Source organism: Balaenoptera acutorostrata, chromosome 3, assembly GCF_949987535.1.
Source record: "Balaenoptera acutorostrata chromosome 3, mBalAcu1.1, whole genome shotgun sequence".
NCBI classification, from domain to species: domain Eukaryota; kingdom Metazoa; phylum Chordata; class Mammalia; order Artiodactyla; family Balaenopteridae; genus Balaenoptera; species Balaenoptera acutorostrata.
Window position 1 is genome coordinate 93789231 of NC_080066.1, and position 23077 is coordinate 93812307.

General features: G+C 38.5%; 1 protein-coding gene across 1 annotated transcript in view; it reads left to right on the forward strand.

Annotated features, from left to right (window-relative positions):
- Positions 1-23077, forward strand: part of TP53BP1 (tumor protein p53 binding protein 1) — a 74374-nt gene that overhangs the window by 21761 nt on the left and 29536 nt on the right. Inside the window, exons 12-16 of the mRNA XM_007196003.2 lie at positions 3748-5074; positions 12850-12969; positions 13737-13940; positions 17165-17222; positions 19060-19152. Of these exons, the coding sequence (XP_007196065.2) occupies positions 3748-5074; positions 12850-12969; positions 13737-13940; positions 17165-17222; positions 19060-19152 (1802 nt within the window). The remainder of the gene's footprint in view (positions 1-3747; positions 5075-12849; positions 12970-13736; positions 13941-17164; positions 17223-19059; positions 19153-23077) is intronic.

Genomic DNA, 23077 nt, shown 5'->3' on the forward strand with positions numbered 1-23077 from the left:
ATATACATATGTTCCCATATCTCTTCCCGCTTGCATCTCCCTCCCTCCCACCCTCCCTATCCCACCCCTCTAGGTGGTCACAAAGCACCGAGCTGATCTCCCTGTGCTATGCGGCTGCTTCCTGCTAGCTATCTATTTTACATTTGGTAGTGTATATATCTCCATGCCACTCTCTCACCCTGTCACATTTTACCCCTCCCCCTCCCCATATCCTCAAGTCCATTCTCTAGTAGGTCTGTGTCTTTATCTCCATCTTGCCATTAGGTTCTTCATGACCTTTTTTTTTTTTTTTCCTTAGATTCCATGTATATGTGTTAGCATACTGTATTTGTTTTTCTCTTTCTGACTTACTTCACTCTGTATGACAGACTCTAACTCCATCCACCTCACTACAAATACCTCCATTTCATTACTTTTTATGGCTGAGTAATATTCCATTGTATATATGTGCCACATCTTCTTTATCTATTCATCCGATGATGGACACTTAGATTGCTTCCATGTCCTGGCTATTGTAAATAGAGCTGCAATGAACATTTTGGTACATGACTCTTTTTGAATTATGGTTTTCTCAGGGTATATGCCCGGCAGGCGGATTCTTAACCACGCCACCAGGGGAGTCCATGAGGTTTCCTTTTGAAGTGATGAAAATGTTTTCAAAGTAGATAGAGGTGGTGTTTGCACATTGTAAATATTCACTTTAAAGTGGTTATTTTATGAGTTTGACTTTTAAAAAGGTATTTATAATTTTATTAGCAATGTCTTAACTATAAGCCTTTATAAAATGACTTATTTTTTACAACAAGAAAAATAAATACATTTTTCTTGTAGAGTGTGTATAATATACAGATAAGTGAAAATAAGATCATCAATTATCCTGTCTCAACTAATTGCTTGTAACTTTTTTGTTTTATTTTTCATAACTTTTTAATGGTATATATTTATTAACTTAAAAAAACTTGAAAATTATATAAAAATGTATAGACCACAATAAAATATATATTCATATACTTTTTTAACTAAAAACTTTTCTATTTAATGCATAGCCTGAATGTTTTTCTATATTCTTTAATATTCGTCTACAATTTTGTGTAATTACAAAGTATTCCATTATTTAGGTGTATCATAATTTTTAAATGAATCTCCTATCAGTGGATATTTAAGATATTTTATATTATTTCCTTTTCTAAGTAATAATTTTAGTACTGAACAGCAAGCACTGTAGCTAAATCCCAGTGTATTTTCATCAAGTAATTTCCTGGAACTGGAATTATTGGGCTAAAGGGTATATAAAATTTCAAGGCTGTTGTTGTGTATTGCCAAATTGCCATTAGAAGTGTTGAACCAATTTATACTCAGTCATGCCTCAGAGTATATGAGCAGATTGAAATTTATGACTATTTTTATAATCTGAAAGTGTAAACAGTAACACCAGACATTGAAATACCAGAAGTTATAGAATATACAGAATGTTTGGCAACCTATTTTGATTCCTCATTCCCTTAAAAATAGGAAATGAATGCCTTACCAGCTATGTCTAGAGTGTTATAGCATTTATGTTAGGCAAAATAACACATTAAATGTAAATTCTTACATAAAAACATATTTAAGCTTTGGGTTATTTTCTTTTTTTTAAGGTATTATTTACATAAAATAAGAATGCCATTTTAAGTGTATAGTTGGATGAATTTTGGTAGTTGTATGCAAATGTATAACCACCATCACCATCAAAGTACAAAACAGTTTCCTCACCCTAAAAAGTTTCTTCATAATCCTTTGCAGTTGATCCCTCCTCCCCACGCCCCCATCCACTCTTCTACCCTAGGCAGGCATTCATCTGCCTTCTGTCACTATAGTTTTATTTTTTCAAGAATTTCATATAGGTCTTCCCTGATGGCACAGTAGATAAGAATCTGCCTGCCAATGCAGGGGACACAGGTTTGATCCCTGGTCCAGGAAGATCCCACATGCTGCGGAACAACTAAGCCCGTGTGCCACAGCTACTGAGCCTGCACTTTAGAGCCCGCGAGCCACAACTATTGAAGCCCGTGTGCCTAGACCCCGTGCTCCGCAACAAGAGAAGCCACTGAAATGAGAAGCCCACGCACCGCAACGAAGAGTAGCCCCCGCTCTCTGCAACTAGAGAAAGCCCGTGTGCAGCAATGAAGACCCAACACAGCCAAAAATTTTAAAAAAAATTTCATATAATTGGAATCAAAAGTGTATGGTGTTTTGTGTTTGAGTTCTTTAGCCTAGCATATTTTTGAGATTCATTCATATTCTGGCAAGTTTTCATATTTTAATCCTTCTTATTGTTGAGTAGTATTCTGTAATATAGATATCCACAATTTATTTATTCACCAATTGATGAACATTTGGGTTGCTTCTAGTTTTGGGCTATTATGAATAATATTGCTGTGAACATTTGCATACTACATCTTTGTGTGGACATATGATTTTATTTCTCTTGGGTTAATACCTACAAGTACAATTTCTGAGTCATACGGTAATATTAATGTATGTTTAGCTTTAGAAGATAGTACCAAACTGTTTTCCAAAGTGGCTCTAGCTTTTGCATTGCCACCAGCAGTGTATGACAGTTGTAGTTGTTTCACATCCTCACCAACAGGATGTAGTCTTACTACCTTCAGCCTTCCTTGTTGGTATGTAGTGGTATCTGTTGACTAATATTATTGTAAACTTTGAATTTTAACATCTTTATGAATGCTAGCGTATTTTGAAATAGTGGGATGTGAAATAAGGACAGGCATACCTCATTTTATTGCACGTTGCTTTATTATGCTTTGCAGATAATTTGTTTTTTACAAATAGAAGGTTTGTGGCAATCCAGCATTATCGGATGACATTTAGCATTTTTTTAGCAATGAAGTATTTTTTAATTAAGGTATGTACATCTTTTAAAGACATAATGCTATTGCACACTTAATAGACTATAATGTAAACATAACTTTTATGTACACTGGGAAACCTAAAAATTTGTGTGACGTGCTGTATTGTGGTGGTCTGGAACTGAACCTGCAGTATCTCTGAGTTATGCCTGTATATATTCCCACTTTGTGAGAACTGAAGTGGACTGTGTAGGCATATGTTCACGTGATTCCTGTATAATTGAGGGCCCATCATAAAGTGTTATGACATGATTTTAGTAGTGATGTACAGTTAAATTTAAGTGTCTTCCTACCTAAGTTAATAACTTTAGGTTTTTGTTTGGATTGTGCTTATTCTATTTTTTTTTTAATTAATTAATTAATTAATTAATTTTTGGCTGTGTTGGGTCTTCGTTTCTGTGCGAGGGCTTTCTCTAGTTGCGGCAAGTGGGGGCCACTCTTCATCGCGGTGCGCGGGCCTCTCACTATCGCGGCCTCTCTTGTTGCGGAGCACAGGCTCCAGACGCGCAGGCTCAGTAGCTGTGGCTCACGGGCCCGACCGCTCCGCGGCATGTGGGATCTTCCCAGACCAGGGCTCGAACCCATGTCCCCTGCATTGGCAGGCAGATTCCTAACCACTGCGCCACCAGGGAAGCCCGGATTGTGCTTATTCTAGATCAATGATTCACAAGAAGAGCATTAAACAGTGACTTGTGTTGATGAAAAGACTGGTGATTATGGCCGTAGAGTTTTAAAATTCTTGTGTAGTTGATTTAGAAATTTTAGAATTGAAGGATTAGATATAAAAGAAATACGATTATGACAAAATGATTATTTGTGTCTTTTTGTTCTTCCCTAGGACATTTTCATTCCATCTCCAAGTTTGGAAGAACGATCAAATGATGAGAAGAAGGATAGAGGTTTGCATAGTTCATCTTTGACTGTTGAGTATTCTAAAACTTCAGAGACTGAACCAAAGAATTCCTCTGAGGATCTTGGGCTTTCTTTGACAGGGGATTCTTGTAAGTTGATGCTTTCTACAAGTGAGTATAGTCAGTCCCCAAAGATAGAAAGCTTGAGTTCTCACAGGCTTGATGAAGATGGAGAAAACACACAGATTGAGGATACTGAACCCATGTCTCCAGTTCTCAATTCTAAACTTGTTCTTGCTGAAAATGATAGTATCCTGATTAATCCAGCACAAGATGGCCAAGTAGAACTGAATCAGAATGATGATAAAACAAAGGGGGTTAACACAGAAAGCAGAGACGACATTAGTATTTTAGCTGATGGTTGCAAAGGCAGAGAAGAGACTGTGGCGGAAGACGTTTGTATTGATCTCACTTGCGATTCAGGTAGTCAGGCAGTTCCCTCTCCAGCTACTCGATCTGAGGCACTCTCTAGTGTGTTAGATCAGGAGGAAGCTATAGAAATTAAAGAACATCATCCAGAGGAGGGGTCTTCAGGGTCTGAGGTGGAAGAAATCCCTGAGACTCCTTGTGAAAGTCAAGGAGAGGAGCCCAAAGAAGAAAATATGGAGAGTGTTGCATTGCACCTTTCTCTGACTGAAACTCAGTCCCAGGGGCTGGGTCTTCCAAAGGAAGTCCCCAAACAGGAATGCCAGGAAGCTATGGAAGTTGAAACCAGTGTGATTAATATTGATTCCCCCCAAAAGCTTCCAGTACTTGACCAAGAATTGGAACATAAGGATCAGGAAGCATGGGAAGAAGCTACTTCAGAGGACTCAAGTGTTGTCATTGTAGATGTGAAGGAACCATCTCCCAGAGTTGATGTTTCTTCTGAACCTTTAGAGGTAGTGGAAAAATGCTCAGATTCTCAGTTGTGGGAGGATGATGCTCCAGAAATAGAACCGTGTGCTGAGAATAGAGCAGATACCCAAGAAGAAAAGAGTGCAGAACATGAAGGAGATCTGAAATCAGTGACTGCAGAAAAAGAACCTGTAGAGGCAGACTCTTCGCAGCCTCCCTTGACTTTAGTGAGAACAGATGATGCTCCAGGACCTGACCAGGAAATGCAGCAGACCCAACCAAAAGAGACAACAGTGAGCACATTAAGGGAAGACTCAAAAATGGCTAATACAAAGCAGCTGGACTCAGGTGTAGGGGCCCAGCAACTGGAGAAAGCCTCTGCCCATGCCTCACAAAGCTTCTGTGAAAGCTCTAGTGGTAAGTGTGATTACAAATTGTTCTGTGTTTCCAGCCAAGTTATAATTTGGAATGGAAGGTAGGAGAGAACCACATGCTTATTACATCAGGGCTGAAAATTAACTTGGATTTATGTTTATGAGCAACCAATAATAGTCGGGATATTTAAAATTTGGGGTTGTATTTTTCTTTTGTAGCTGTAATTATTTTTAGAATCAGAGATCAGTTGAGGTATTTATCAGCTTTATAACTCAGGAGTAATCAACATGAAGTTTCTAAGTATTTAGAAATTGTACCAATCTGGTATTTTCTACTTAGGTTCCAACCTTGTTCCATATTTTTATATTTTGACAGTGGCTTTGTAGTACAGGGATCTTTCTTTCTTTTTTTTAAAAAATGTTTGCTAGGTATCTACTTTTTCGCCAGGAGTTTTTTTTTTTTTTAAACTTTGGGTTTATTTATTTATTTATTTATTTATGGCTGTGTTGGGTCTTCGTTTCTGTGCGAGGGCTTTCTCTAGTTGCGGCGAGCGGGGGCCACTCTTCATCGCGGTGCGCGGGCCTCTCACCATCGTGGCCTCTCCTGTTGAGAAGCACAGGCTCCAGACGCGCAGGCTCAGCAATTGTGGCTCACGGGCCCAGCTGCTCCGTGGCATGTGGGATCTTCCCAGACCAGGGCTCGAACCCGTGTGCCCTGCATTGGCAGGCAGACTCTCAACCACTGCGCCACCAGGGAAGCCCAGGGATCTTTCTTGATTACCTTACACAGTTAAATCATATTCAAAACTCTGGATTGTTTCTTCCTTATGGGCATTAAGTAAACTTTCTAAATTTGGTTCAACATACATACATCTTAAACCTTAAACTGGGAAAGGTGTTAGCTTGTGTTCTTTATTTTATAAAGTCAAGAATGAGAATATAGATTACTTTCTGAAATATTTCTAGAATGTCATGTATGACATTAGCTGAAAAGAATTCAAACTTTCTGAATGTCCAAAGTTAGTATAATTTAAAAACAAAACAGGGACTTCCCTGGTGGTGCAGTGGTTAAGAATCCGCCTGCCAATGCAGGGGACACGGGTTTGAGCCCTGGTCCAGGAAGATCCCACATGCTGCAGAACAACTAAGCCCGTGTGCCACAACTACTGAGCCTGCGCTCTAGAGCCTGCGAGCCACAACTACTGAAGCCCGTGCGCCTAGAGCCCATGCTCTGCAACAAGAGAAGCCATGGCAATGGGAAGCCCGCACACCGCAATAAAGAGTAGGCCTCATTCGCCGCAACTAGAGAAAGCCCGTGCATGGCAACAAAGACCCAATGCAGCCATATATCAATCAATAAATAAACAAATAAACAAAGCAAACTCCAAAAACAAAAGAGTAAAAACAAAATACAGACTTAAGAAAACAAGCTTCTAAGGATATGGAAATGAGAAACAGTATTTAGGTAACACCATAGCTATTAGTATGGGCGTTCCTGGAACAGTCCAGTTTATACTTCTTGTTTAGGAGTGATTATTAGTAGTACTTTTTTTAATATCAAAATTGCCCCTGTTCATTAGGCTTTATATTCATGAATATTTTTTTTCCTCTTCAGAATGAGAAATGTTAGAGCTGAAAAGGAGGTTAGCCGGTATTGGGTTCAGTCTCTTCCTAAAATCATGTGGCTAGTTAATGATTGAAGTGGAACTAGAACCTAGGTCTCCTGATTCCCAAGTCTATGCTTTTTCCTCCTATAAAACTGTATGATATAGTTTCTCTGATTCTGATGAGTTATGGTAAATTATATCTGAATGACCTAATATTCTATATTACTGAATATTTTTATAATTTCATTGTATCTAAATGCTGTTATTGACTTAGGCTGAGAAAGTATCAGGGCCTGTAAATTGTTTTAATACGGTTACTTAGGAGTACTTTTAAATTATCTTAGCACTTATATATAAAAGAAGCTTCTAAAACATTGGTTTTATTACTATTAGTTCCATTATGTTAATAGTATTTTCCATGAATTCTTGTTTACACTGTTAATTGGCAAGGCCAACTCTTTTTTGTAATAGACACTGCCATAGTAAAACTTTTCTTACTAATATTTAAATTATTGAGAATACTAGTAAGTTATTTTCTGCTTACTTCAAGATTTTAGTTCTTGAGCAAACAACTAAAAGCAGTAGTTGGACTATTAGAGAATTAGTCTAAAGTAAAATAAATCATTCAGAAAAGCATTGCTAGAACAGAAGGAAATTACTCTATGCTTAAAATATACTTGTTTGGTTGCTAAACGTTTAGAGAGACTAATTATGAAAAATGTTCAAATGATACAGGAAAGGGGTGAGAGGGAGTGGAGGGAAAAAAGGAGAGAATCACTCTAAATGCTTCCATTCATAGATAACTTGTCACTGTTAATAGTTTGGAGGCCTTTTCAGACATCTGTCTGCGGAGACCTCCTCTTGAAATTTGAGAAAAGCAAATTTAGAAAGATGGTACTTGGAAACTGTCAACTGAAAAAAAAAATGCACAACCTAGAAATTGAGAACTGGGGACTTCCCTGGTGGTCCAGTGGCTGAGACTCCATGCTCCCAATGCAGGGGGCCTGGGTTCGATCCCTGGTCAGGGAACTAGATCCCACATGCTGCAACTAAGGGTTCGCATGCCACCACTAAAAGATCCTGCATGCTGCAACTAAGACCCAGCGCAGCCAAATAAATAAATAAATATATATTAAAAAAAATAGAAGTTGAGAATTATGTTTTATTCAGGGGACAAAACTGAGGACTTAAGCCTGGGAGTCAGCCTCTCAGATAGCTCTGAGGAACTGCTCCCAAGAGGTAAGGGAGGAGCCAGGATATAGAGGAGTTTTTGCAACAAAAACCAGGTAGTTGAAACAGCAAAAGATGATTGTTAATTAAAGAAAACCAGACATCTGAAGTTAATGAATTTAGCTCTTTTCTAAGTATAGGAAGATGCAATAGTCTGAGCTCATTGAAATCATTCCTTTGATATACACTGTAACTATCTAGGGCCAGTATCCTGTTCTTTGCCATCCTGAATCCCCTCAGGGTGCACTGTTTGGGGCAGCTGCAGTGGCTGATGGCCTGGTGGTGGGCAGCCTGTTTGTCTCCATCCTGAGTTCCTTCAGGGCTTGCCGTTGTTGGGCAGCTGTAGTGGCTGATGGTTTGATGGCCACAACATCCTTTGTTTACTGATCTGGCAGGTAACATTCTTCATCCACAAAGCCCATCCTTATTCAATATAGAATAAATTTGTGGTGGCTTGATGATGTGAAAAACCGTAGCAAGTTCAATAAGTCTTTATTTTATTTATTTTTTATTTTTGGCTGTGTTGGGTCTTCGTTGCTGCACGTGGGCTTTCTCTAGTTGTGGCGAGCCGGGGCTACTCTTTGTTGCGGTGCGCGGGCTTCTCATTGTGGTGGCTTCTCTTGTTGTGGAGCACGGGCTCTAGGCGCGTGGGCTTCAGTAGTTGCAGCACGCAGACTCAGTAGTTGTGACACGCGGGCTCTAGGGTGCGCAGGCTCAGTAGTTGTGGTGCATGGGCTCAGCTGCTCCTCACCTGTGGGATCTTCCTGGACCAGGGATCAAACCCGTGTCCCCTGCATTGGCAGGCGGATTTCTAACCACTGCGCTCTCAGGGAAGTCCCTCATATTTTTAATTAGATAGCTTTTAATCAATTCTAAGAACTGACCAGTTCTCTTGAGAACAAAAGAAGAAAAAAAGGGCTTTAAGACTGTAACAAAGTTAGAAGTAAGAGAGACCTTCCTGGCATTGAGGGTTTTAAACATGGACTAATGAATTCACTAAAAGTCCTTGGTAATAAGGACAAACTCTCCACTCAGATGGTTTGACAATTGGTGTTAAGTTTCCTTTTGTTCATTCATGTCTTTCTTCATGGGTTGGTATGTTGGCGTACAACAGGATGGCCCATGATAATCTGGGAAAGCAAGAAGGGACTTGGTAATTTAAACAATGTAGGCGGGGCTTCCCTGGTGGCGCAGTGGTTGAGAGTCTGCCTGCCAATGCAGGGGACACGGGTTCGAGCCCTGGTCTGGGAAGATCCCACATGCCGCGGAGCAACTAGGCCCATGAGCCACAACTACTGAGCCTGCGCGTCTGGAGCTTGTGCTCCGCAACAAGAGAGGCCGCGACACTGAGAGGCCCGCGCACCGTGATGAACCGAGGCCCCCACTCACCACAACTAGAGAAGGCCCTCGCACAGAAGCGAAGACAGCCAAAAATAAATAAATAAATAAATAAATAAATTTTAAAAAAATTTAAAAAAAATAATGTAGGCGTGTTAAATGTTAGAGAAAGAATTAAATATGTGGAAAATTCCAGTAAATTTAAAAGGACGGAATATTATTTTGCAAGATTTGGTGGTGATTTGGCAATAATTTGGCTAGGTTTAATGTGTCTTTCAGATGAGTGAACAAAAGCAGAGAAATAGGAAAGAATTTGGAAGACATTGAATAGAGGCTTTATAACATGAATAATTAAAGAAAGAGTAGAATGACTACTACTAGTTAATTGAATGCTCACTGAAGAATTAGGAATTTATCTTCTAGTGAAAACCTTGAAGTTTTGGACCAGGTATGGGTGTGATCATGCCCTTCAGTGTTCCTGGAACAATCCTAGTTTATACTTCTTGTTTAGGAGTGATTATTAGTAGTACTTTTTTTAATCTCAAAATTCCCCCTGTTCATTAGGCTTTATATTCATGAATTTGTGTTTTCCTCTTCAGAATGAGAAATGTTAGAGCTTTAAAGGAGGTTAGCGGTATTGGGTTCAGTCTCTTCTTCCTAAAGACATGTGGCTAGTTAATGATTGAAGTGGAACTAGAACTTAGGTCTCCTGATTCCCAAGTCTATGCTTTTTCCTACTATAAAACTGTATGATATAGTTTCTCTGTTTCTGTTGAGTTATGGTAAAGAACTGTCTGAATGACCTAATATTCTATATTATTGAAGATTTTTATAATTTCATTACATCTAAATACTGTTGTCTATCTAAGTCATGTTTTACAGGAAGGTTGCTTTGGTTGCTATACAGAAAGAATTGTGGGTTGGGGAAAGGGGGAGACTTCAGGCAGACAAAGTAATTGATAGGCTGTTGTAATAATTCAGGAATGAGGCATTGAAGACCAGATAAGGGTAGTGGCATTGCTGCCTGTATAAGAGCCAATTTTCCATTAGGTTTTAGTGATGTGTTAGATCACTGGTGCTAAGATAACTTTTCATAAATAATCTTCTGTAGTTAATGCTTGCATATTACATTTGCGTATTATGGTTTGTCATGTAGAAGGATGTACTTAGAGATTTTATACAGATTTTCAGAAGTCTGAATGGTCGATCATAATGTGAGGGACGGTTCCTGTTAAGAGAGCAGAATAGGTGGTTGTTCCAGGAATGAAAATTCTGTAAAATATATCTTTAGAACATATGATGCTTTGTGAGGTGGTTTTTTTTTTTTTTTTTTTTAGTTTCTGTATATTTTTTAAGTTCTTTATTAACTTAAAGGACTTGCTTTTTAAGGAGTTGCCAGAGAATGAATGCTTACCTACCAACCCATTTCTTCTTGCTATAACTATGGTGGAATTCTTTGCCATTTAGATAATGACGTTGAGATTCTCCACTTCTGCTTTTCACAGTTTCTTTAGCAGCGCATGTGTACTTTTCATCCTTTATTTCTAAAGTCCGTTCATTTTCTCTTTTCATCCCTTCAAGTTGCTAATTCACTTTCTTTCATGTAAATGTAAGAGATGTTTTTTGTTGTTGTTTTGTGATTTTGAAGAAAAAATATCAAGGTGTGCTTGATATTAAAGATAATAAAGGGTGGAAGTGGAATGGGAAGAGATGAAAGAAGAAAAATGTGGTATAATAAGAAATATATTTGGTTTTCATCCAGTTCCTGGCACTGAGCTCCTAAAACCCTTGTAATTTCCTAAGCCATAGGAATAGCTTAAGCCCTTTCTGTCACACCTGAGTAATGCTATTGAGGTGATTTAGGGTGGGATCTTCCCTACATAGCCTCAGGGATGGGGCTGTTCACCAGAAAGACAAAGTGATTAGAGGGTTGGAACTTTCGGCCCCACCCACCCACCTCCTCCGTGGGGAGGGGTGGAGATTAAAGCTCTATAAAAACTCTTGAACAACAAAATTTGATGTTTCCTGGTTGATAAATGAGCCAGAAGGGTATCTAATGCCAGTTCTACGGGAGACAGAAGTTCCTGCTATCAGAACCCTCCGGACCTCACCCTATGTACCTCTTCATCTAGCTGTTCACCTGTGTCCTTTATAATAAACTGGTAAACGTAAGTAAATGTTTCTCTGAGTACTATAAGTAGCTCTAGCTAATTAATGGAATATGAGGAAAGTGTCATGGGAACCTGCAGTGTAGAGCCAGTTGATTAGAAGCACAGGTAACAGCCCGGACTTCGACTGATGTCTTAAGTGAGGGCAGTCTTGCGGGACTGAGCCTTTAACTTGTGGGATCTGATGCTACCTCTGGGTAGATAGTGTCAGAATTGAGTTAACTTCGTAGGACACCCGCTGAGTGTCTGCTGGGAATTGGAGAATTGCTTGGTGATGTTGGGAAGCACATTAGACAAACTGTTTTCACAAGGAATAGTGACTGGTATGCCAGATAATAGTTATTTTGAGCCATTCCAGGAAAGTAAGTACAAATTTTCATATGTCAGGTTTAAGAACAGCAATCTGGCGTAATTCTTTTATTCTCCCAAACTTAGTCGTTTTATTAAAAGAGATAATTAGGAAATCAGAAAATGTGATTTTGGCAATTTGCTAATTCTGATTAGAAGTTGGAACTGAGACCTAGTTAAAAAGTAAAGTTTTGTCTCTTGACAAATGTTTAATTTAATAATGACTAACCAAAATGTGTACAGTGGGGATGCTCATGTGTGTGAGATTTACCATTACACAGAGATTTAGATATGAACGCTACCGCTATGGCCTGGAGTGAAATGCTGGTCAGTACTGCTGAACTGTGAAACCCAAAGGTTTCTGTTAGAACCAATGAGTATTTTGAAGTCCTTTAGCCCAGCGGTCTCCAGCCTTTTTGTCACCAGGGACCAGTTTCGTGGAAGACAGTTTTTCCACAGATGGGGTCGGGGGTGGGACGGAAGGCGGGGGGATGGTTCAGGTGGTAATGCAGGCGATGGGGAGCGGCAGATGAAGCCTCGCTCATTCACCCGCCGCTCACCTCCTGCTGTGCGGCCCGGTTCCTAGCAGCCCGGTGGTTGGGGACCCCTGCTTTAGCCCATGAAATCCTTTGTCACCTCTTTGAGTAGATTTTAAATTTTAAGTATTAACATCAGATTTTAACATAGAGAATCCTACAGATTGCTAAAGCTTATAAATTAACTCCTTGGGTTAGCATTACACAAAATTAAAACATGTAGATTTGAAACTATCCAACTTTGTATCACTGAGTATCCCCATATGTACTTACTGTCTTGGGGCTCAGATGTTTCTCTGTTCCTGTTGACCCCATGTTCCTCAGGCCTCCAAACTTTTGGGCTTCCTCTGTTTGCCTGGCCCCTGGTTGTCTACTTTGTGTCAGTCCTGTTGATGGTTGTACAGAGAACAGAGAAAATAGTAGGAAATTGGTTGAGAGGCCTGGTGAGGGGGCTTGGGAATGAGGCAGAATTTGGGAGCAAAGGAAAAGAATAATTGAGATATTTCTTGCCGTTCTCCTCACTTTTGCTTTTTTTATACTTCTGTTTTGGTTTCCTTTTTGTTTATCATTGTTTTGTTTTGTTTTCTCCAGAAACTCCATTTCATTTTACTTTGCCTAAAGAAGGTGATATTATTCCACCATTGACTGGTGCAACTCCACCTCTTATTGGGCACCTAAAATTGGAGCCCAAGAGACACAGTACTCCTATTGGTGAGTGATTAAAATGTAATGATGTTTAAAGCAGAATTTCTGAGATATCATCCTTTATGCCAGTGATTCTTTTATATCTGAGGAGTTGGGCCTGCCTGATAAGATTGATTTTTGTCTTAGGAAGAATAAGGTTGTGGTGTCTGATTCCATGAGTTTACTCCCAAGAGATGTTGAGCAGTGATGAGAGGAAGGAAAGAAAGGATGGAAGGAAGGAAGAAAGACTATAAAGATTTTATTCTATTACTTGCAAGGCCATAGACTCTGAGTGCTAAGCAATGATATAGAGCTGTTGTATGAGGAAGAGACAGCAGGTAGTGTAGAAGTACTATTTATTCAGGACCTTGGCTAATCAGTCTGCTGCTTGACAGGGGAAGAAAATTTAGATCCTCCTTCCCTGAAGCAGCTGGTAGTCTTCTACATTAACCTATTTGTTTTCTCTAGTCAGTGCTGGGAGGTAACAATCATGCCGTCTGGAGTCTCCTGCTACCTATGCTTGATGCTGGCAGATGTGGGTTGGCTGAGGGCTCATGCAGCATCCTTTGTCCAGATGCAGAAGTGGAACTGAATCCTGTTGCTCTTCTTAAGACCAGGTGTCAATACTAGTGCGTAGTTGTTGATACTTGTGACAGGATCTATCCTAGGAATCCTCTTCAATCCTGCAGAGCTATGGAGCCAAACAGGCAAATTGATGACCTTGAATTGTTATTTTTCATATTTGTATTTTAGTGTTCTTTCTTCCTTCCTTCCCCCTGCCTCCCTTCTTTCAGGTATTAGCAAATATCCCGAAAGCACCATAGCAACCAGTGATGTCATGTCTGAAAGCATGGTGGAGACCAACGACCCCATGCTTGGGAATGAAAAAGGAGATTCTGGGGCTGCCCCAGAAATGGGTGATCAATTGTGTCTGAGAATGAAATTGGTCAGTCCTGAGACTGAGGCGAGTGAAGAGTCTTTGCAGTTTAGTCTGGAAAGTAAGTTTTATTTTGTGTTAATCTTGGGTAACTAGTAGCTCCAGATCTTCTGGAAGTATTAATTATCTTTCTTCTAGTTTTAATAATGATACTTTTATAATTATAAATGTATTTGTAAAGTCTTATTCTCATGAATTTAATTCTTTGTTTTCGGCTAGTCACTGTTAATGTTACTGCAGATGTTCCGTTTTGTAACCTCTGTGGTATTGCTTGTATCTCTGTATTAAACTTGTGTCTATATAAACTAATTGGTTTTCATAATCAGAAGGAGTTCAGAAGTGGGTAGAAAATTTAGGATTGTGGATTCACATTGTAGGTTTATGTTAGCTATTTCCCACATTAATTGCCAGTTGTTTGGTATGGCTAGAATACAGAGAATGTACGAGGGAATGGCTGCAAAGTCGGGACTAGATTGTGAAAGACTTTTTACATCATGCTGAACAGCTGAAGAATTTTAGGCAAGGGAGTAATATGATCAGATTTGCTTTCTTTAAAGGATCAGCTGAATGTTTGAAAAATTTGTGCCTTTGTTCATCATTCCTTTCCTTGCCCATTTTCTATTCTGCTGCCTGGCAAATGCAGTCTTTAACCAGGAAGTGGCGTCATTAGTAGTGGGGATGGAGATGAGGGGGTGAATTTGAGAGATGAATAGTAGAATAGAGAGGACCTTGGGACCAGTTAAATATGGAAGCAAGAGAGAGGAAAAAATATAGAATGACTTTACATCTACATTTTGTTTTCATGATAGCACTCTGAAGTAGATATCCTTATTTCCATTTTATTGATGAGAAAACTGAGACTAAGAGAGGTTTTAAACCTGAGATTACAGTAATTGGTTAAGAGGTGGAGCTGGAGTGTGAATCAGATCCATCTGACTCTAAAGCTTATAATTCTTCCATTAGGTAGTTTGTAAAAGTGGTTTAATGGCGTTAGAAGAGGAAGGAGTTTTATAAAGGAGATTGCAAAGGAGTATTCCGAGAAGAGGACTAGGAGAGTATAACGCCATGGAAGCCTAAGGGAAGGAGAGTTAAAAGAAGACAACAATGTCATATGCAGAAGTGAGGTCTAGTAAGATATATCTGAAAATGTACACTGGACTTGGCAATTAGGATCCGTTTGGTGACTCTAGCAAGAACTATTTCAGTGTAGTGGTTTGGGTAGGAGCTATACTGAAGGTAATTGAGGAGTGAAGGGGAGGAGAAGAGGCAGCAAATGTATTCTACTTTTGCGAAGTTTATGTGAGAAAGGAAGAAAAAATACGGCAAGTTAGAGAGAAATACAGGACTGAAGGAGTTGTTTTTTTTTTTCTTTCATTTTTAGGCTGAGGGATACCTGAGCAGGTTTATAGATTGAAAGGAAATCTCCAAAAGAGAGATGGGTTAAAAATGAGACCCCTGAGAGAGAGATGGAAGGGGAGCTTTCAAAGACCACAGATAGAGTGAGTGGACTTGAATAAGGATTTCTCATTCTCTGAGACCAAAGAAAAGAAATTTTAGCTAATATATTTTGAGTTCTTACTATATGCCAGGCATATATTCCATACATGTGCAGCTCATAAAATCTCATAACAAACCTGTAAAGTAGATCCTATTGTTATTCTCATTTTACAGCTAAGGAAACTGAGGCACAGAGAGGTTGGGCATGTTTCCTAGAGTCACACAGCTAGTAAATAAAGTAGCCTGAATCCAAAGTAGTTCCAAGAACCAGAAGTCTGGTTCTGAATTATAGTGCTATTCTGTTTCTCAGTGCTTATTGATTTGAAAATTAGAACCTCAGTAGAAATAAAGTATTACATGTTTCCATCCTTATTGTCATCTTCTCTGAAATCAAGTAGGGCTTATCAAGAGAGAGTACATGGTAGCTTTGAATCTTTAGATTTGAAATTACAATTGGGAAGACCTTAAATGGAGCTAAATGTTAAAGATGACCATATTGGTAAATTTTCCTACCTTTCCTGATAATCAGCCACCATACCCACAGTTTTCCTCATTTTATCCTCACAACAAACCTGTGAGGGTTGGTCTTGCAGCTTGTGGGATCTTAGTTCCCAGACCAGGGATTGAACCCCGGGCCCACAGCAGTGAAAGTGCAATGCAGAGTCTTAACCACCTGGACTGCCAGGGAATTCCCGTGTTGGTCCTTTTTTATCCCTATTTTATAGATGAGGAAACTGACTCAGAAGATGAAGTTTACCCCCAGGTTGGACAGCTAAGTGCTAGAGCCAGGGCCTGAGCCAGGTTTCTGTATCAGAGCAAGTGCTCTAACCACCAAACTTCAGCTGCCTCCTTGATGGACTATTCAGATTATATTGGGTTATGACTTATTTTAGAAATGTTTAAAAATATTTGTTAGTTTCTCTAAGGCTGGAATGAATTGTAAATGAACAAATTTTAATCCCTTGGCATTAGTGACATTGCTTTGAGACTATGGGATTCTTTTCAGTATGACCTTTAATTTTTGCTACAGATTCTTTCTTGAAAATGTGTTTTATGTTTCAAATATCTATCCCAAAAGCACTTTGGGAAGAACTTGAGTACCTTCTATGTATGGGTTCTTTTAAAACTGTACACTATTTAAAATTTTGTGCATGAACTGAGACATTTTTCTACATAATTGATTTTATTAAAGTTTTTCCTTTTTAAAAAAATTTTATTGAAGTGTAGTTGATTTACAATGTCGTGTTAGTTTCAGATTTATAAACTTTTAGAAGTTTTTTTCTTTTAAATTTGTTTTGAAATTTTTAAATTAAAATTTTTTTGTTTATTAATTTTGTGTTTTTTTACTGCATGATTTTTTTACTTGTATGAAAAGAGATGAATTGAGATTCAGAAGTTTCATTTTCATTTTTAAATGTTACTGCATAGTAATTCATTATATTGTATTTCTGGAGAAACTGATTAGTCTTCTGTAGGAAGTTTGAAAGAAAATCGGTAGAAGTGAGAAAGACATATCATTAAATGATAAGTCTTTTCATGTTCACTTATTATTCTTACCCATTTCCTTTTTATTATTTGTTGCAAATACTAGTAAAGCAGGTTTTTATTTTTCATTTTTATTATTATTTTTTTATGTCATAGTGAAAGGAGGCCTTCAGAAGCTTCTGAAATCCAAGCATTATTTTAGAGTATCATTGGGGTTGAGCAGGTTTTTAAGAGAAGGTTTTAAGGTGTGATACTGAGTTCTGTTTCTCTTTCCTTTCTTTCCTTGCTTTTGTTTTTATTCAGAGCCAGCAACTGGTGAAAGAAAAAATGGATCTACTGCTGTTGCTGAGGCTGTTGCCAGGTAACCAGAGCTGGTTGCTATTTAGAGGAGTTTAATATACAAAGCCACTGGTAATGAGGGGAAGATAATTTATCAAGAGAGGCAAAAAACTTAAAATGAAACTTCAGCATAAAGGATTTAGCAATGTGTTGAATGTAACCCTAGGCTTTCTTATTAATACTTTGATAAAGCTTTTGCTATACTTAGAATAAGATATTTAATGGTGTTTCCCTTTCTCCCTTTTGTTCATGTGGGAGTGCCCTTTTTTCTTTTTCTGTGGGTGAGATTGAGATTGTTTTTGCTATTGGTGAGGAAACAGGGTTAACAAGAGATAGCCATAGACCTTTTTCCTTTTACGGTCTGCTCCCACGCCACCCATAGCCTCAGGCCATTTTCTCTTCTGCCTGCCAAATTAGCTACAGTCTTGAAGTGTTATTTTTGCTTTGTCATGAATGCTGTAATGCTTTGAGGATGAGTATGACCCCATCCTGAGGCTCTGGTGGTAAGCTTTGCCATCTGGTGGCCGTGAGAATAGAATTGTTTCATTGGTTTCTGGCGTGAGTCATCCAGTATGAAAATACTACCAGTGGTTGTTGAAATATAAACAGGCTAAAGTCAGGCTAGACAGGTACTATAAGTAAGTAAAGCAGGCTAGGTGCAAGAGCGTGAAATGTTGACGATGATGGCCAGCTGAATGTGTGTCCCATTTAAAAGGGGGGGGGTAGTAGCCCTTGTTCATTTCCAGCCGATCATTACCATGCACGCCTACTGTTGCCAAATCTTTAAATTTTTAAAGAGAAATCAGGAATTTTAAAAATAAAATGTCCTGCTTGTCTGTGGACTAAATTTGATCCTTAGTTGGAAGTTTCTGACCCATCTGAATCCTTTGATTTGTGCCAAGCTGTGTCTAGAGAGATTGTTTTCTGGGTTTTTGCATATTTAATCTGAAAGATAAGTACCTTTGAATCCTTATTCAGTTGAAGACTCTTTAATGATGTGTTGAAGAAATCTCTTTGGGTTTAACAGAATTGTGTACCCGACACAACTTGTTATTAGTCTGTACATGTGCTTGTTAAGAGAGAACAGAATGTGCTGCTGAAGATTCCTGGACCCTTTGGGTGGAATGTAGGGATGGAAAAATAGGGAAAAAACTTGAGACAGAAGGTTGGATTGGTGGATCATGGAATGAGATTCACTGGTATTGCTGTGAAGCAAATTTTATATATGAGAATCTAGATTTTAAGAATCTTTGACTATTTACTTTACCATTGGGTTCACCATAAGAAAATATTTAAAGTAAGCTCTGTAGAATAGTTTAAATGATCACTGCTTCCTCTGCATTTAGGTGAAGCAGTACCACTTTTTTTAAGTGTTGTCCGTAACTGGGCACTGTTCAGATTACTTGCTGCCATCTTATTTCTCTCTCACACATTTCGTTATTGAAGGTTTCAAGCATATACAAAAGTAAAGAGAACAGTATAATGAACTACCATATATTCATCACCCAGTGTCAAAAAATTACCAACTTATGACTAGTCTTGATTCATTTATAAATACTTCCAGCACTCTCCTCTCCACTGGATTATTTTTAAGCTAATTCTAGCATTATATCATTTTATCTGTAAATATTTCAATGCTGTCTCTAAAAGATAAGAAGTCTTTATTTTGGACTTAACCACAGTACTACTATCATGCTTTTAAAATTGACATTGATTCCTTAATGTCATCAAATATTCGGTGTTCAGATTTTTCAGATTCAGAGAAAGGATTTTATTCTCTCTGTGCCTAAAAGGATAATTTCCAGAGGTACTTTTCCTTTCAAAACTAACACAGTATATTGCTTTAATTTGTTTTTTAGTCCCCAGAAGACCATGTCTGTGTTTAGCTGTGTCTGTGAAGCCCAGCGAGAGGATGAGGCTCGAAGTCAGGATTCCCCCTCTGTACCCATCAGGCAAGCATTATTTTCATAGCATCTTTTGGGCTATATTGATTCACAAAATGGTTGGTAGCAAAATCTGGAATATACTGCTACTGTTTTGTGAACTTGAGCTTACTCTTTTATCTGAGGGACTGTGACATATTCTAGGTGGATTTATAAATAAGATGTCAGAAATTTTATTAAATATTTTATAGATATAGATTTTTGTCTTTATCTGCCAATTCTATCAATTTAAAATTATTCAGTCTTCATAAACTTATGAAAATATATCATTCTGTATTTCTAAGATTGTTTCCTTTTACTTAGTTTGAAAATGTTTACTTTTTTTAAAAAAAAAAATTTATTTATTTATTTATTTTTGGCTGCGTCGGGTCTTCTTCGTTGCTGCGCGTGGGCTTTCTCTAGTTGCGGTGAGCGGGTCCTGCTCTTCATTGCTGTGCACAGGCTTCTCACTGCGGTGGCTTCTCTTGTTGCGGAGCACTGGGCTCTACGTGCGTGGGCTTCAGTAGTTGTGGCTTGTGGACTGTAGAGCACAGGCTCAGTAGTTGTGGCACACAGGCTTAGTTGCTCTGTGGCATGTGGGATCTTCCCAGACCAGGGCTCGAACCTGTGTCCCCTGCGTTGGCAGGCAGATTCTCAACCACTGCGCCACCAGGGAAGTCCCAAAAATGTTTACTTTTAACAGACTTTTTATTTCTCTTTAATTTCCCATACGGCAAAACTGAGACAGATGTTCAACATCTCAAATTTAAAGTTTGTCAGACTCGATGGAATTAAAAATTTCCTGTAATTTCTTTACTCCTTCATCTCTTAGAACAGCTCTGAAGGGGGAAAGAATTTTTTGAATTACAAAGTATTTCTTCTCTATTAGAAAAGTATCTTGTTTGGAATATGTGGTTCTTATATTTAGTATAGGGAAATAAGTAATGGCAATGGAATAAGTTTGTATTTTCATTATGAAGTGGAATCTTTTATCTCTAGAATTCAATGATTTTGTAATTAGGGAATATAATAATGTTTTGTCAACAAGTATATTCCTAATAGTGTTATTTGCAACATAATTTCTTTTTTTCTTTTTCTTTTTGGCTGCGCCATGGCTTGCGGGGTCTTAGTTCCCCAACTAGGGATTGAACCCACGCCCTCGGCAATGAGAGTGCAGAGTCCTAACCACGGGACTGCCAGGGAATTCCCTGCAACATAATTTCTGTGTTCCTTATTGATAGAAATATTTAGGAGAAACATGTCAGTGCTTTTATTGGACGTTCTGATGATTAAATGTGAACTTGTTGGTATTCTTGGGAATCAGATAGCCCAGATGATATCCTCTGTTGTATCAGGAAGCTTGTTAGGCGAAATGCCACCTTGTTTTATTCCAAAAATGGTATGGTGTTGACCCAGCAATTAGGAAATTTATTGATCGCATCGTATTGCCTTCCTATTTTAAAATAGAGACTGTTTGTTTTTTTTTAAACACCTTTATTGGAGTATAATTGCTTTACAATGGTGTGTTAGTTTCTGCTTTATAACAAAGTGAATCAGTTATACATATGTCCCCAAATCTCTTCCCTCTTGCGTCTCCCTCCCTCCCACCCTCCCTATCCCACCCCTCTAGGTGGTCACAAAGCACCGAGCTGATCTCCCTGTGCTATGCGGCTGCTTCCCACTAGAGACTGTTTTAAAATAGAGAGACTAGGATGCTGGTGATTTTTGTTCAAGGTAGAACAAGGGCCTGAGAATCCAGCTGTTGTTTTTTATTTATTTATTTATTTTTTATTTTTTGGCTGCGTTGGGTCTTCGTTGTGGTGCGCAGGCTTCTCACTGCAGTGGCTTCTCTTGTTGCAGAGCACGGGCTCTAGGCGCATGGGCTTCAGTATTTGTGGCTCGTGAGCTCTAGAACGCCGGCTCGGTAGTTGTGGCGCATGGGCTTAGTTGCTCCACAGCATGTGGGATCTTCCCTGATCAGGGATTGAACCCATGTCCCCTGCATTGGCAGGCAGATTTTTAACCACTGTGCCACCAGGGAAGCCCTCCAGCTGGTTTTGATTCCAGTTCCTCCACAGACAGACCTACGCTCAAAACAGAATGGTTAGAAGTTTGTTAAATATGGAGGTTTTTTCTTCCATGTTTCACTTTGGATTAATTTTACCCAGGCTTTCCCTGCTAAAATTTGCTTTCTTTGCATCAGTTTCTAAATCTGACATATATAGTGACCAGAGTAGAATTGTGTAGCTGGAACTAATGAAGAAAGAGACGTGTGGTCCTTCTTACAATTATTGAATTTCTTCTGTCTCTTTTCTGGTACTGAAGATTCCTTCTTTATTTTTTCTTGGGAGATTAATATACCACATCTTTATGATAGATCTTTCTTGGAGGGAAGTGACTGTGATTTTTTTTTTTTTTGTGACTGTGATTTGAACATCATTTACTTATTTGACTGATGCTAACCCAAGAAAGATAGATACGAAAATTCTGATATTTGACAGGAATCTGCTGAATATTTCTGATGTTGCAATGAGATACCTTTAGTCTTTAGAGAGATTGGAGTTGTTCCAATTAACAGTTTGGGAGAAAAAAGCAGCCTAATATTTGTCAATTAAGAATTAAAAAGTCAAAAATAAAGCTTTGTTTTAGAAGTAAAACTCTATTTGGAAGTTCTACACTAAATAAATAGCTTCTGAGGTAAAATGTCTAGGCTTATTTAAAGTGTGGGGAACAATGGTAATTGAATTCTTGAAATGGTTAATCAAGTCTTGTCCCTTCTAGCTTTTGGCTCACTTTCATTATTGCTCAGGTGTTGATATGTTAGATGTCTTAAAGATTCAAACATGGGTATTCAGTTCATACTTTGTCTTATGCAGCTAATATTAATTGAGCATCTGCTGTGTATCTAGCACTGTGCTAAGTAATTTATATGTATGATCACTTATAAACCAGATAGGTGTTATTCATCTGTCTTCTGGTGATCTTATTCTTACCTATTCTTCACTGGACCATATATCCTCATTCAGTTGAGGTTCCTGACAGAGAAGACACAAGCTCTAACAACCAAATGTATACCAGGCTCTCTTTGGCTAGAACTCTTTTCTAAATCCCACTTTGATCTCCTGTTTTGGTAAACTGAGCTACACAAGATAGAAACCTCAGAGACTTCTCCTTTTCTCTTTCTTCTCCAAGATCCAGAGCAGAGCAAGCCTTAAAGAGTTCTTCATGCTTCTTTTTTCTGTCTACCCAGGTTAGTTCAGCTTCTGAGGGTGAGAGCTCCTCCCAAGTTGGAGACAGCTTTTTCTGTCTAGATGGCTCCATCTTTCTCTGGCCAAACACAGCAGCATGTGACATAGTTTCTAGACCCTTTATCATCCTGGATGTTATCTTCTGGGTATATCTCAGTTTATGCTTTGTAAAATATGATGACCTGAAACATTCCAGATGTTTTTCCATGGTCAGTTCAGAATGGATTCTTTTTATCTTTATTTTGGTTGTTATATATTTAACACAACCTAAAAATGCATTAGTATGTTGTTTTTTTATAGTACAGTGATGCATTGAACTTACGGTTTACTAACAAGTTAGAAGTTATGGGCATTTTCTATATGATGAACACAGTTATACAATTAGTTAATCTGAAAGTAGGTTTTTGCAGTTAATTGATTGAGAGAACATTCTTTTGTTGAAAGTGAATTTATTAAGCACTTACTTTATATTAAACCCCGTGTTAAGTGTTTTAAGTATGGAGATGAATAAGATGTGAATGTCAAGTTTCTGTGTAACCTGCTCACCTGGAGTTAATTGGCCTATTTATTCTGGTGTATTGTTGAGAGCATTTAAGAAAGCTCCTAGGCACCTCAGGGCTTCATGGTATCTGGTTTGTAGGAGACATGCATCAAATGCTTGTGGGATATATGAATAAATCACTGATAGCCAAATGGGAAGACTAATG